The sequence below is a fragment of the Mirounga leonina genome, unplaced genomic scaffold (genome assembly GCF_011800145.1).
Source record: "Mirounga leonina isolate KUSES-001 unplaced genomic scaffold, KU_Mleo_1.0 Mir_366, whole genome shotgun sequence".
Taxonomy (NCBI): domain Eukaryota; kingdom Metazoa; phylum Chordata; class Mammalia; order Carnivora; family Phocidae; genus Mirounga; species Mirounga leonina.
This window is the reverse complement of record NW_023270709.1, coordinates 25,475,385-25,489,116: the sequence shown is the minus strand read 5'-3', so window position 1 is coordinate 25,489,116 and position 13,732 is coordinate 25,475,385. Positions and strand designations below refer to the sequence as shown.

General features: G+C 48.1%; 1 protein-coding gene across 3 annotated transcripts in view; it reads left to right on the top strand.

Annotated features, from left to right (window-relative positions):
* Positions 1–13,732, top strand: part of KIAA0319 (KIAA0319 ortholog) — a 96,800-nt gene that overhangs the window by 72,918 nt on the left and 10,150 nt on the right. For 2 of the 3 annotated variants that reach the window (XM_034985780.1, XM_034985781.1), the window contains exons 11-17: positions 918–1,041; positions 3,092–3,224; positions 4,177–4,325; positions 7,172–7,323; positions 9,137–9,275; positions 9,791–9,989; positions 13,175–13,317. In XM_034985780.1, the coding sequence (XP_034841671.1) occupies positions 918–1,041; positions 3,092–3,224; positions 4,177–4,325; positions 7,172–7,323; positions 9,137–9,275; positions 9,791–9,989; positions 13,175–13,317 (1,039 nt within the window). The remainder of the gene's footprint in view (positions 1–917; positions 1,042–3,091; positions 3,225–4,176; positions 4,326–7,171; positions 7,324–9,136; positions 9,276–9,790; positions 9,990–13,174; positions 13,318–13,732) is intronic. The other variant, XM_034985782.1, reaches the window with a different exon arrangement.

The window sequence follows — 13,732 nt, the reverse complement described above, 5'->3', positions numbered from 1 at the left end:
TACCCCAGTCCCCTTATGGTGATAATTTTATCAGCTTAATGTCTGTCCTTACAGAATCTTTTCTGTGTGTTCTGTGTATATGCATATGTACACATAGAAATATCTGTCACACTCTATACATTGTTCTGCAACTTTCTCTTTTTGCTTGATGGTATGTCTTTAACATCTTTCATTTCATTATTTATAAGCTACAGACATTTTTTTTTCCTTCAAGTAGGCTCCACGCCGAGCATGGAGTCCAACTCCATTTCAATATGTATAAATCTACCTTATTCTTTTAAACTTTAAATTTAAACTAACATTGTAGTGTATCATGGTGGGTCTGGCCACACCCCATTGATGAAAGTTTATTTAAAGATTGATTGATTGATTTTACAGAGAGAGTGCAAGCGGTGGGGAGAGAAAGAATCTCAAGCAGACTCCCCAGTGAGTGTGGGGCCCAGCACAGGGCTCGATCTCATGACCTTGAGATCCTGACCCGAGCTGAAATCAAGAGTTGGCTGCTTAACTAACTGAGCCACCCAGGTGCCGCATTGTTGATGAACATTTAGACTGTTTCCATTGTTTGCTACTATAAACAATGCTTCTGTCAGCATCCAGGTGTGAGGCTCCTTGTGTGCATGGGCATTTCCCTAGTGTAGGTAGTAAGAAGTAGAATCACTGGTTGGAGTATGCTCATTTAACATGTCAGTGGATGTTGCCAGATGGGCCTCCAGAAAGGCCAAATTAATTTGTACTTCTTCAACAGCGTGTGAGGATACACACTGAACTTCAGATTGCATTTCCTTGGGGCACACACATTTCTTTTTCACGCAGGATCTCCATATTTAGCCAAAAGCATTCATTTTTCATTACATCATGCTACTTCTTAAAATTATCATTTTTTTTCTTTCTCATCTCTGCTTGCTTTTACTTAGGGCGTTGAGACACCATACCTTCATTTGTCGGCCATGCAGGAAGGAGACTATATGTTCCAGCTGATGGTGACAGATTCTTCAAAGCAGCGATCCACGGCTGTGGTCACTGTGACTGTCCAGCCCGGTAGGTGAGACGGAAGGGGGCTTTGGCCCCAGAGATTAAGGCAGAAATGACACCTGGGCTTCTGTGCTTCAGACAAGCGAAATTTGGAGGCAAATTCTCTAAATGTCTTAACTATCAAGAAATTGGGGCTGGAGGAGCTGAATCTTAATACAAAGCCAGGTTTCTACTGTAGTTCGGAATCTTGTGTTGACTGTGTCTTTAAACCATGGCACGGAGGCCCAGATGGACATCCTCAGGGCCCCTCGAGGGCTCCACTTTGACACTCCTCCATGTGTCCCATTCTGCTGCAGAGCTCCAGGGCCTTCTTGAAGAGTCTGGTCATGATGTGTGGCCTGGTAGCTCAATGGCTCGTAGTCAGGTGGAGACTTGACTCCAGGTCAGCTCTCAGTCCATTAATGGTTTCATGAAAAGCCAGGGCTCTGCCTTCCTGCAGATTTAAATATCCTTAAGGGGGGTTAGTTTTTGCATGGCAGTGCTCTTTGCTTTAGAACTTTTCTAGAAGATGCTGCTAATCCCAGTAACCATCCAGTGTACTGGCAACTGAAAATACACTCAGCTTATAGGCAACGCATTTATTTGTTTTATTTATTCACTTAGTATGTAGTAAGTGCTAGTGGTTAGACCCCAGGGATGTGGAATTAAACAAGAAAGACTTGGTCTCTGTCCTCCCAGGGCTCATGGGGAAGTCCACTGAAAAACCACAGGATCGGTGCATTTCTAGGGGATGGACACAGCGCTGCTGGAGCCCATGAAAGGACCCACCTATGTGGGCTTGAGGCATCTGCAGAGAGTCTTACCTGAGCTCAGGTCTGCAGTTGGCCAGGTGAATCTGGGGAGAGAAGGGCAAGAGGAAGAGTTTTTTAGGTGAAGGAAACAGTGTATGAAAGCCATGGGATGAAAGGGAGTTTGGTAGTTGAAGGAATTAAAAAGAACGTAGTGGGACAAGAGAAAGCAGCGAGGACATGGGAGTGTGAGGTACAGGGATTAGAATGCCAAGAGATGCTCTGGAGAGAGGTGGGGCTCCCATCCAGGGCTTTGTAATGGGTGGTCACGCGTTTGATCCTAAGGACAAGAGAAACCACGGCCTCACTGAACTTTACTGAGTAGCACAGTGAGGGTGGACATGGTCCAGATACTGGGTCATAGCTGCCTCAGTTTTTGACTCCATGACTTTTATTTTAACAGAAAATTTGTCTATTTCAATATCAATATCAGCAATACTTTATATCTTTTGCTTTTTTTAATCTTTTTTTTTTTCCTAAGATTTTATTTTTAAGTCCTCTCCACACCCAGCGCGGGGCTTGGACTTAAAACCCCGAGATCAAGAGTCGTGTGTTCTACTGGCTGAGCTGGCCGGGCACCCCTTATACGTTTAACTGTTGTTCAACACTTAACTGAAATGTTTCGAGCATTTATTCTTTACCAGGCACTGTGTTAGGCCCTGAGGCTACAAAGACAAAATGAAGTAAGTCCTGCCTGACAAAGCAGCTGTCAACTCACTTCCTTCCAGTTCCTGCCTGCCTGCCCCCACTCTCCCCAGTCCTTCTTCCGTTCATCTGCCCATCCTGTTCCTTTTCCTTCTCTCTTGACTCCATGACTTTCCAGGTCTTTTATTTTATTTGTTTGTTTATTTGAGAGACAGATTACACACGCACACACATGCACGAGGTCGGGGGGATCCTCAAACAGATTCCCCGCTCAGTGTGGAGCCTGACGGTGGTGGGGGGCTTGATCTCACAACCCTGAGATCATGACCTGAGCCGAAACCAAGAGTCAAACACTTAACGGACTGAGCCACCCAGGGCGCCCCTTGAGGTTTTTTAAGGAAACCAGACATATATGTATTAGGGAACAATATTTCCTTCTGTCTGTACCCCCCAGCCTCACCCTCAAAACTGCAGTGTTTCTCCCCAGGATTCCCCCGGGTGTCCCGTACACTCTAGTCCCCGCCTGATCCAAATAGGAGTAATTTGCCAAAATCAAGAAAGCAGGGGATCGAAGACTTAATCCCAAGAGATAATAGTGTTTCCCACCATTTCTGTAATTCTAGAAAGCAACAGGCCTCCGGTGGCTGTGGCCGGCCCGGACAAGGAGCTGGTCTTCCCGGTGGAGAGCACCACCCTGGATGGCAGCAGGAGCACTGACGACCAGGGCATCGTCCTCTACCACTGGGAGCACGTCCGGTAGGCCGTCTTACCCCTGAGCCATGGGGGTCACGTCCCTGGCCCAGGGCTAACATCGCCCCCTCTCTGGAGGGCCCAAATTAGTCAACTCGAGCATGCTGGGGAGTGAGGAGCATTGTTGAAGAGCAGATCAAGTGTGGACAGGGCCATCTGGGGTGGGAGAGCTTCACAACCGACGAGGTGCTGGGAGACCTGTGGGAGGCCCTCAGAGGCCTCCTGGCTACACTCACTCAAACCATCTGCTCTGCCTCTCAGAGCCTAGTGACATCACAAGCCTAGGTTTGCCCAGACGGTAAGGGGGGCAGCTGGGTTTTTCCGACGACAGGGCCCACAGTCTTAATAACCGCACTGTAATTGCCCTTCGGAGATCTGTGATCTGGCTCATCCCTTCCTCTTCCATACTCTCTATCAAGATAGATGAGGATTTAACCTAATTTCATTCAAAGAGGGAATGGGAGTAGTTTCTAAGACTCCATTTTGTAAGGACAGATCATTTCACTGACAGCTCAACTTAAAAAAAAACCAAACAGGTCTGGGGGCACCTGGGTGGCTCAGTCGGTTAAGCACCCAACTCTTGGTTTCAGCTCAGGTCATGATCTCAGGGTCGTGAGATTGAGCCCCGTGTTGGGCTCCGCGCTCAGCGCAGAGTCTGCTTGCGATTCTGTCTCTCCCTCTGCCCCTTCCCCTGCGTGTGCACTCTCTCTAAAATAAATAAATAAAATCTTAAAAAATAACCCCCCAAAAATCCCGCAGGCTCATTCTAAAATAGGCATTAGCTTATGACCCGTACCCTGAACTAGAGAATTTAAGTGGATTTAAAAAGTTATCTTGGAATTCTCTAGATGCTGTGTTTTAGCTGTAGAAACGGGCTTTTATAAGGACACAAACATCGTGCCTGCCATAATCAGAATACCATGCCTGCTCTGCTTTGTTGTTCACTTCCGTTCCATAGAGGCCCTGGCGCCGTGCAGATGGAAAATCCCGACGACGCCGTAGCCACGGTGCGCAGGCTCCGGGTGGGGACCCACCGCTTCCGTCTGACGGTGACTGATGGGCAGGGGCTGAGCAGCACAACCACCCTCACTGTGGCCGTGAAGAAGGGTGAGTCCTGGCACCGGGGCAGGTGGGCACCTTCTTTCCCGTCTCACAAGACCCTCAGCCATGATTGTTCAGAAGCACTGGTATTTATCGGTTCACCGCAGACTCTGAACTCATGTCGGCCAAGAAAAAGCCATTCTTCCCCTGAGCATGCTCGCTGTTCCCAGTCTCCCTCTGCAGAGAAACAGCATTTCCTTTTGTGTGTCGAGTGAACCTTCTATGGGCTTCCCTCTTCTTCTGTGACTACTGGCAATGAAACACCCGCGTCCATGTGATGGCGTTATGCTCGCTCTCTCCTCCCTGGGAATCGAAGAGCAGAGATGTTTTCAAGTTCCATATTGTTTGTTAACTTGTGGTCTAGTCTTGTGCCACTCTGCTTGAGGACCTTCGTTCCAGACATTTCTGTGTCCTCTGGGGCACAATGCAAGGCTCATGTCAACTCACAAATGCTGGGCACTGGAACAGATGGATGGATGGATGGATGGATGGTTGGATGGATGGGTGGGTGGGTGGGTGGATGGATGGATGGGTGTGTGGATGGATGGATGGGTGGATGGATGGATGGATGGGTGGATGGACGGATGGATGGATGGACAAACGGACGGGTGGGTGGACGGACAGACGGATGGGTGGACGGGTGGACGGGTGGATGGATGGATGGATGGGTGGATGGATGGATGGATGTGTGGATGGATGGATGGGTAGATGGATGGATGTGTGGATGGATGGATGGGTGGATGGATGGATGGATGGATGGATGGGTGGATGGATGGATGGATGGATGGATGGATGGATGGGTGGGTGGATGGATGGGTGGGTGGATGGATGGGTGGGTGGATGGATGGATGGATGGATGGAAGATCATGATGTGTTGAAGCACAGGGGTGTCCAAGAGCATGCTGGACAGACAAAGTCAGGTACTGTAGACCAGCCAGTGGTGGGTGTGCTGGGGAGTGGCTGAGCTTCTGCCTCAACCTGTGAAGGGTCATGTGTCAGGCCAAGGAGGCTGGGACTTCGTCTGCTGGCCAGGCAGGAGAGGCTGAAGCAGTTTTATCAGCAAAGTGACATGGGTCTGGCTGTTTTCAGATGTTTTACTCTGGACATTTTCAACCATATATAAAAGTAGAGAAAGTAGGCTCATTGGACCATTATGTCCCTATCACCCAGTTTCAACAGCCAAGAGCAGTTTGCCAATCTTGTGTCGTCTAGCCATTCATATTTTCTTTTATTTTGGTTGGAGTATTTTATTTTATTTTATTTTATTTTTTTAAAGATTTTATTTATTTATTTGAGACAGAGAGAATGAGAGACAGAGAGCACGAGAGGGAAGAGGGTCAGAGGGAGAAGCAGACCCCCTGCCGAGCAGTGAGCCCGATGCGGGACTCGATCCCGGGACTCCAGGATCATGACCTGAGCCGAAGGCAGTCGCTTAACCAACTGAGCCACGCAGGCACCCCATTGGTTGGAGTATTTTAAAGCAAACCCTAGCACCACATCATTTTACCTGAGAGTTAGGGATTTTTAAAGCAGGTGATGGTTTGATGGGAAGAGAGGTCAGCAGCAGGGAGAGCAGGGGGGAAATGATTGACTAGAAAGACATCTTAGAGCCTGAAGTCTCAGGACTTGATGCCTCAGTGGTTCTGGAGGGAAGAAGGATGGTGGGTGTCCTGATGACTCAGGGACAGTGACTTCAGTGCATGGGTGGGTGGTGGTGCCATGCTCTGACCTCCGTCCAGAGAAGAGCATCCCTGGGTTTGCAGGGGGTTGAGTTTGGACATAGCAGATTTGTGGCGATGGAGTGTCCGGAGAGTGCCTGGGGAGCGTCCTGACGGAGTTCAAGATTGAGGGGACATAAGCATGGAAGGGGGTGGCTGCCTTAAGTCCAGCCTTGAAGCGAGAGAGGGTCTAGTAATCATTTCTCACAGAAGGATTTTTGGGCTTACGCAGTCTTACTGCCAGTCTGTTTCTGTGGGTTCCACCTCCCCCTTGGTCTACGGTGGAATTAAGCCTCCTTTACACCAGGTTCTCCCCACAAGTCCTCCCAGAAAAGGCGTGTGGTGGACAATGTGGAAATGCTGCTAACGGTACCAGGTGCCTCTGCTCTGACCTCTGGGGTGTTTTCTCAGGAGGAAAGTGGCTGGTGATTGGCGGGATGCTCGTTGCTCCCTGGGATCAACATCTGGCTATGCTCACCCCATGACTTGCTTGACTTGTTTTTAAGGGGCATTTGCAAGGGGTCAAGGGTCAGGTAGGGTCCCAGAACGCCACCTGAACACGCAGATTTCCCTCACAGCAGCCTCATCCTCACAGTGGGGCTGTGTCTTATTATGGTCTCTCCCTGCACCCCATTCTCCTGGCTCCTCCCTCCTGAGTCGATTTTATCAGAAATGGCTCTTAACATTGTTCATGCATATTTAACACACAGTTGGAGGAGTGAAGGCCTGATTGTTTTTGAGTCAAGTTTTGATTTGCTTAAGCAAGATGTGGCCCTGGTAGAAATAAATATTTCTATGGCCAGAGAGTGTGGACCAGTACATAATGATTCAGAATATATTTTAAACTAAAATATTTTCCCTTTCTGGACCCTAGTAAGTAAGGTAATTTTTTCTCTTTTTCAAAAAGAAACTGTCATGTTGTTAGAAATCTCCCCAGTATACAGACCACCAGATTACAGCTACGCGTAAACAGAGCTACAAGAACGTCTATATGTTACGGGTGGAAAACAGTGCCTCTCGGCTCTTAAATCTGCGTATGTGCAAGATGGAGCCATCGTGGATAGTCTACCGCACTCTTCTGCCCCCTGCGTTTCACATCCGTCTCTTTGCTTTCATCTTTGCTGTTTGACTTAGGAAATAACAGTCCTCCCAGAGCCCACGCCGGTGGCCGCCACGTGCTTGTGCTTCCCAATAACTGCGTTACTTTGGACGGTTCGAGGTCTACCGATGACCAAGGAGTTGTGTCCTACCTGTGGGTCCGGGACGGCCAGAGCCCAGCTGCTGGGGTGAGTGCTCCATGAGAGCCGTCCCGCTTACATCACGCCGAGTCAGTCTGCTCGGGCTCCTGTAAGGAAATACCGTGGCCTGGGTGGCTTCCACGACAGACAGACGTGTCTCCCAGTTCTGGAGGCTGTGACGTCCAAGCTTAAGGCTCTGGATGATTTGGCTCCTGGTCAGAGCTCTCTGTTTGGCTCACAGGTGACTGCCTTCCCCACACAGCAGAGAGGGAGGGAGGGCTGGCTCTCTGCGGTCTCTTCTTCAAGCACATTAATCCTGTGGAATCAGGGCCCCACCTTTATGACCTCATGGAACCCCTACCTCCCTCCCTACAGGCCCGATTTCAAACACAGTCAGTTGCACTAGGGGCTAGGGCTTCAGCAGATGAAAGTGAAGGCCACACAGTTAAGTCCTTAGCAGCATTTCTATTATGACCTCATCTCCCTTTCCATGCTCCCCACTAAGGTGTTTATGCTTCTGGGTTTCCTCTGAGGCCCGGAGGCAGCCAGCTACTCTTAGATTCAAGCAAAGGCTGAAGTCTTCCCAGACCAGACTTTGCATTGGGGTAGGAGACCACAGCCTGGGGGGGGACTTTAAAGCCAAGTCTTCCCGTGGGAATCGTTCTGCTCCTCAGCTTCCCCGCTGTTCCTCTTTGGGTCCAAGTGGTTTCTTTCCATTTCCTCCCATCCTGCCAAACAGGTCAGTTGGTCCAGGATCGCTGTTCCCATTTCACAAGTACAGGAAGCGAGATTCAGAGATGGAAAATGACTTGGCCAAGGTCAACCAACTCATCCTTAATCAAACCAGGCAGACCCAAGTTTTTAGCTCCTGGCAGACGTTTCTCCGCATAGATCCCTCCACTTCTTAGGCTATACTTTTAGGTACATCTTCACTCCTGCTGTTGCTAAGGACTTGAGAGTTGCAGATACACTCTTGGACGTGCCCCAGAGAAGTGGTCTTGTGGGGAGGGGGGAGATGAGCAGCACCTGGGTGGCTCAGTCAGCCAAGCGTCTGACTCTTGATTTCGGCTCAGGTCATGATCTCAGGGTTGTGAGATCGAGCCCCTTGTCGGGCTCCACGCTCAGCGGAGAGTCTGCTTCTCTGCCTCTCCCGCTGCCCCTCCCCCCAGCTTGTGCATGCACGCTCTCACCTTCTCTCTAATAAATACATAAATCTTAAAAAAAATAAGAGAAGTGGTCACAAGGAAGGAACTGAACATGCTTTATACTTGCTGAAGCACCTCTGGAATGAATGCTCTTCAGCCAAAAGGTAGATTAGCTTCAAGGTATAGCGACTCTCTGTTCAGAGCACTTGTTACCTTTGCTTACCACCCTCTTCTGTCACCAAGTGCAGAGCAGGGGTGTCTGAGATTCTTCTCTAATCCTTTGGAGCTTGGATCCCCCGGGAGCGGAAATATTCTACTTGGGCTCTTGGGTCATTTGAGAAGGTAAATGTGATACATTAGAGACTATTGTAAAACTGTGTTTGAAAATCTCCAGAAACTCTCCAGAGGGGGTGCTTCACCCTCATTTCAACGGTTATCCCCTGTGTTGGATGAACTGAACAATTCGGTAATGGCTGGACAGCCCTTACTAAGTGCAGCCCATTAGTCCTGTCTGAGGAATCTGTGCGTCCTGGTGCTGTCTTTGGAAGCGCTGCTGAGGATTCCCCTCTCTTCAGCTAACCCACCAGCCCCTTCCTCTTCAGCCTGCCCCTTACAGTCATGCACACATTAGAAACATAGGCCCCTGAGGTCTGGGATCAGCAGTGGGCCAGAAGTTGGGAACTGAGCATCGACTTGAGAATCGCATTATTTTGCAGGATGTCATCGAGGGCTCCGACCGCAGCGCAGCCCTGCAGCTTACCAATCTGGTGGAGGGCGTCTACACGTTCCGCTTGCAAGTTGCTGATGGTCAGGGGGCCTCGGACACGGACACGGCCACCGTGGAAGTGCGGCCAGGTGCGCCTGGGCTAACGTGCTGGTCTGTGATGTAGGCGGCCCGCTCTCGGACTCTTCGCAGTGGACGGGGTCCCCCCGGCTGGGGTGCCTCCCGTGGCTGGCTTCCGCTCCTGGCCAGAGCCACAGTGCGGCTTTCCTTCTCTTCACTGTGTATCCCCAGACAGACCCGGCCTCTCAGCTCATGACACGGAGTTGAATGTGGCAGCAGGAATCTTGTGTCCCTTCGGTGTTGCTGTCAGAAAGTGAAGCAGACGCATGAGCTTCAGGGTGGGAGCGCGGGGGAGCAGCTCCAGTGAGGGGCCTCCAAGCCCCCCACGAAAACGGGGCGAGAGCAGCTCCCGCAGCTGAGGCTGAGGGAAGGGTGTGCGGAGCCAAAATTTCAAGGTAGCCCAGAGGCTGTTTAGGTTCCCCAGGAGATCTCCCAGGAAAAGTCCTAAGTCCTGAGAAGTTACCCCGGGATCATTTTAAACTCTTTAAACCCTTGTGCGGGCCTTGCCCCTTATGTTGTCCAGCAGGATTTCAGAGCGGACCTCCCGTGTGTTCTGGCTTCGCAGACCCTAGGAAGAGTGGACTGGTGGAGCTGACCCTGCAGGTGGGCGTGGGGCGGCTGACCGAGCAACAGAAGGACACCCTCATGAGACACCTGGCGGCCCTGCTGAACGTGCCAGACTCAGACGTTAAGGTTCAGAAGATCCAGGCCCACTCGGACCTCAGGTGTGAGCTGCATACCTGTCCGGCAGGATCCTGTTTGTTCCCTTTGCGTGTTGTCTGGGTTTGCACATGCTTGTATCCCATCCATACATTCTTTTTCTCAAAGGGCAGCAGTAAGGACAACGTCATTCCAGGTCCCTCCTACAAGTCTCAGTAAATGTTTGTTGACCGAGAATGTTCCAGATGAAGGAGTTAGCAATCATCAGCCGGAACTGGTTGTTAGCTCTGCTATCTTCAGAGGTCGTGCAAATGGCCTGGGGCTGGCACAGAGGATGCGTCACAGCCAGACTTCATCCCTACCCCACATTCCCAGGGCTGAGGCTTCTCTCGGTGTGAGAGGAGCATCGATTACCATTGCTGTCTTCTGGGAGTGTAGGAGGCTAAACCTCTGCCCTTTATATAAGATTTATATATTTAATTGAGCTTTTGTTTTTGAATGCTTATCCAATCTATGAGTAGTAGGGTGGGTGGGAGGAGAGAAAGAGTATGGGAATGAAAATCTACCATTCACAGTAAATCCATTGGCCAGTTATTGTCAGCTACTCTGTTCAGGTTTTTTTCCCAGACAACTGAAGTTTACTTAGAAAAATACCAAGTTAAAAGAATTTTAATTATTTTTTCATAGAATTTTAATTACTTTTTCATAAATTTCATTATTTTTTCATTCTTTCAAAACAAATCACACATTTCCCTTACTTACAAAATATCAAACACTGAACAAGTCTGAAAATCAACAAAACCAAAGGCTATTTCTTTGAAAAATCAACAGAATTGATAAACCTTTAGCTAGACTGACCAAGAAAATAGAAGACTCAAATTAGTAAAATGAAGAATGAAAGGGGATATTCCTACCAACCATATAGAAATAAAAAGGATTATTCTTTGAGTAATTGTATGTCAACAAATTAGTTAACCTGGATGAAATGGACACAATCCTAGAAAGACACAACTATACCAACTGACTCAAGAAGAAATTAAAATTTTTTACAGACCTATAGCAAGTGAAGATTAAATCAGTAATCAGTAACTTCCCACCAAGCCCAGGACCAGATGGCTTCACTGGTGAATTCTACCAAACCATTTAAAGATTTACCACCGCTTCCACAAGTTCTTCCAAAACAGAGAAGTGGAGGGAACACTTTCCAACTCATTCTAGGAGGCCAGTTTTTACTCTGATATTAAAACCAGACAGAGGGGCACCTGGGTGGCTCAGTCGGTTAAGTGTCTGCCTTCAGCTCAGGTCATGATCCCAGGGTCCTGGGATTGAACCCCATGTAGGGCTCCCTGCTCAGCAGGGAGTCTGCTTCTCCCCCTCCCTCTGCCCCCTCCCCTGCTCATACTCTCTCTCTCTCTACTCAAGTAAATAAAATCTTTAAAAAAAATAAAACTAAAAATAAAACCAGAGACATTCCCAAGAAAACTACTGACCAATGTCCCTTATGAATATAGAAGCAGAAATCCTCAACAAAATACTTTGAAACTGCATCCAGCAACATATTAAAAGATGTAGACACCCTAGCCAAAGTGGGATTTATCCCAGGCATGCAGGGTAAGTCAATCAATAAATGTAATAAACCCTATTAATAAAGGACAAAAACCATATGATCATCTTAGTAGGCACAGAAAAAAAGCATTTGATGAAATCCAACAGCCTTTCATGATAAAAACACTTGTAGGCTGAGTTGTGGCCCCTCAAAAGATACATTTACATCCTAACCCCTACTACCTGTGTGACCTAATTTGGAAACAGGATCTCTGCAGATGGAAATAGTTGAGATAAGGTTAAACTGCCGTAGGGTGGACCCTTCATCCAGGGTGATTGTGTCCCTGTAAGAAGAGAAGAGACTCAGAGACAGACACACAGGGAGATCACCAGGTGACAGTGGATTGATGGGTCTCCAAGCACGCCCACTGTGGAGAGCTGCAAGAAGGTGTGGGGCATGGTTTCCTCTAACACCTTCAGAGACAGGATGGCCTGACAATACCTTGATTTTGAGCTTCTAGCTTATGGAACCGTAGGAGAATAAATTTCCATTGTTATAAGCCACCCAGTTTATGGTACTTTTAATGGCAACCTTGAAAACGAATACAGATTTGAATAGAAATGTCTCCAGAGAAGACATACAAATGGCTAATCAGCACATGAAAAGGTGCTCAACGTCATTAGCTATTGGGAAATGCAAAGCAAAATCCTTTTGACATACCACTTCACACCCGCTAGGTTGGCTGTAATCCAGAAGACGGACCATAACAAGCGTTGGCGAGGACATGGAAGGATTGGAACACTGCATTTCTGGTGGGAATGTACAGGGGTGCAGCCAGTGTGGAATTAGTTCCTCAGAATGCTGAACGTAGTTCCCAGACGACCCAGTGATTCCACTCGGAGATACATACCCAAGAGAAACAATAAATGTGTGTCCACACAGAAACATGCACATGAAGATTTATACGTTCAGCCAAAAGTGGATACAATCTAAACGTCAGCAGTTGATGAATGGATAAACTCAATGAGCAATGTCCGTACAATGGAATGTGGTTTGGCAATAAAAGGGAAGGAATTTGTGGTAGACAGTGGGACGTGGATAAACTTGGGACACATCATGCAAAGTGGAAGAAGCGGGACAGAATGCCTCGTGTATTCATTTGTATCAGACATACCGTCAAACCAGGAGAGATGGAAGTGGATGAGTTGTTGCCAGGGGCTGAAGAGAGGAAGGGATGAAGAAGAGTCACTCCTTAATGGGCACAGGGTTCCTTGAGGTGATGACAATGTTCTGGAGTCAGATGATGGCGATGGTTACACAGTGTAGTGAATATACTAAAAGCCGCTGAGTGATGCGATTTAGAAGGGTGAATTCCAGTGGAAGTAAATTATATCTCAATAAACAGATAAAAGTAAGGACATCTCCCCGCGCTCGGCTGAGTCTGTTTGCACACATACGCATATTGCTCCTCTTAATCTAAAGGTCTATCTGTCATCAGGTGAATAGATAGCTCTGGGGCTGAAGAGCCTTTATTTGTGACTAGAAACGGATCAGTTCCTTGGCCCACGAGATACGTCCCCGTGTCCTTGCCAAACCACCCGGCTGGGGCAGTCAAAACCCTCCCAGGTCAGACGGCCGGTGCGGATGTGGCATGTCGGTCACTGCCTGACCCCGTGGCTGTCCTCCCTCTTGTCTGCTCTGCAGCACCGTGATTGTGTTTTATGTCCAGAGTGGGCCGCCTTTCGAGGTTCTCAAAGCTGCCGACGTGGTCCACAGTTTGCATAGGCAGCTCTCAAAGGAGAAGGCCGATTCCTTGCTCTTCAAAGTCTTGAGGATCGACACAGCAGGTATGTCTTCTATGGGAATAGTCCTTCTTTCAGGGTCCAAGTAGTAGAAATATTTGCTGTCTATTCAGAATTGGATGGCACTGAGCAAAACATCCCATCAAATTAGATGCATTGAGAATCTCATAGAAACCCAAATACCCGTTGAGGCTAAAGTGACAGATTTCTTGGACGAGGTGATCTAAGATGTGTTTGCAGTCTGACAGGACAGTAGTGAGGTCACGTAGTCTTTTGGGACTGACTGGGCATGAAGTCCAGTATTTGTCTAATCAGAAATTAAATATTGAGCTTAATTCCTCCAAGAATATGCCTATAGGTTGATTCCTCTGGGAATATTCTTTTTTTTATTTTTTTATTTTTATTTTTTTATTTTTATTTATTTATTTTTTAAAGATTTTATTTATTTATTCATGAGAGA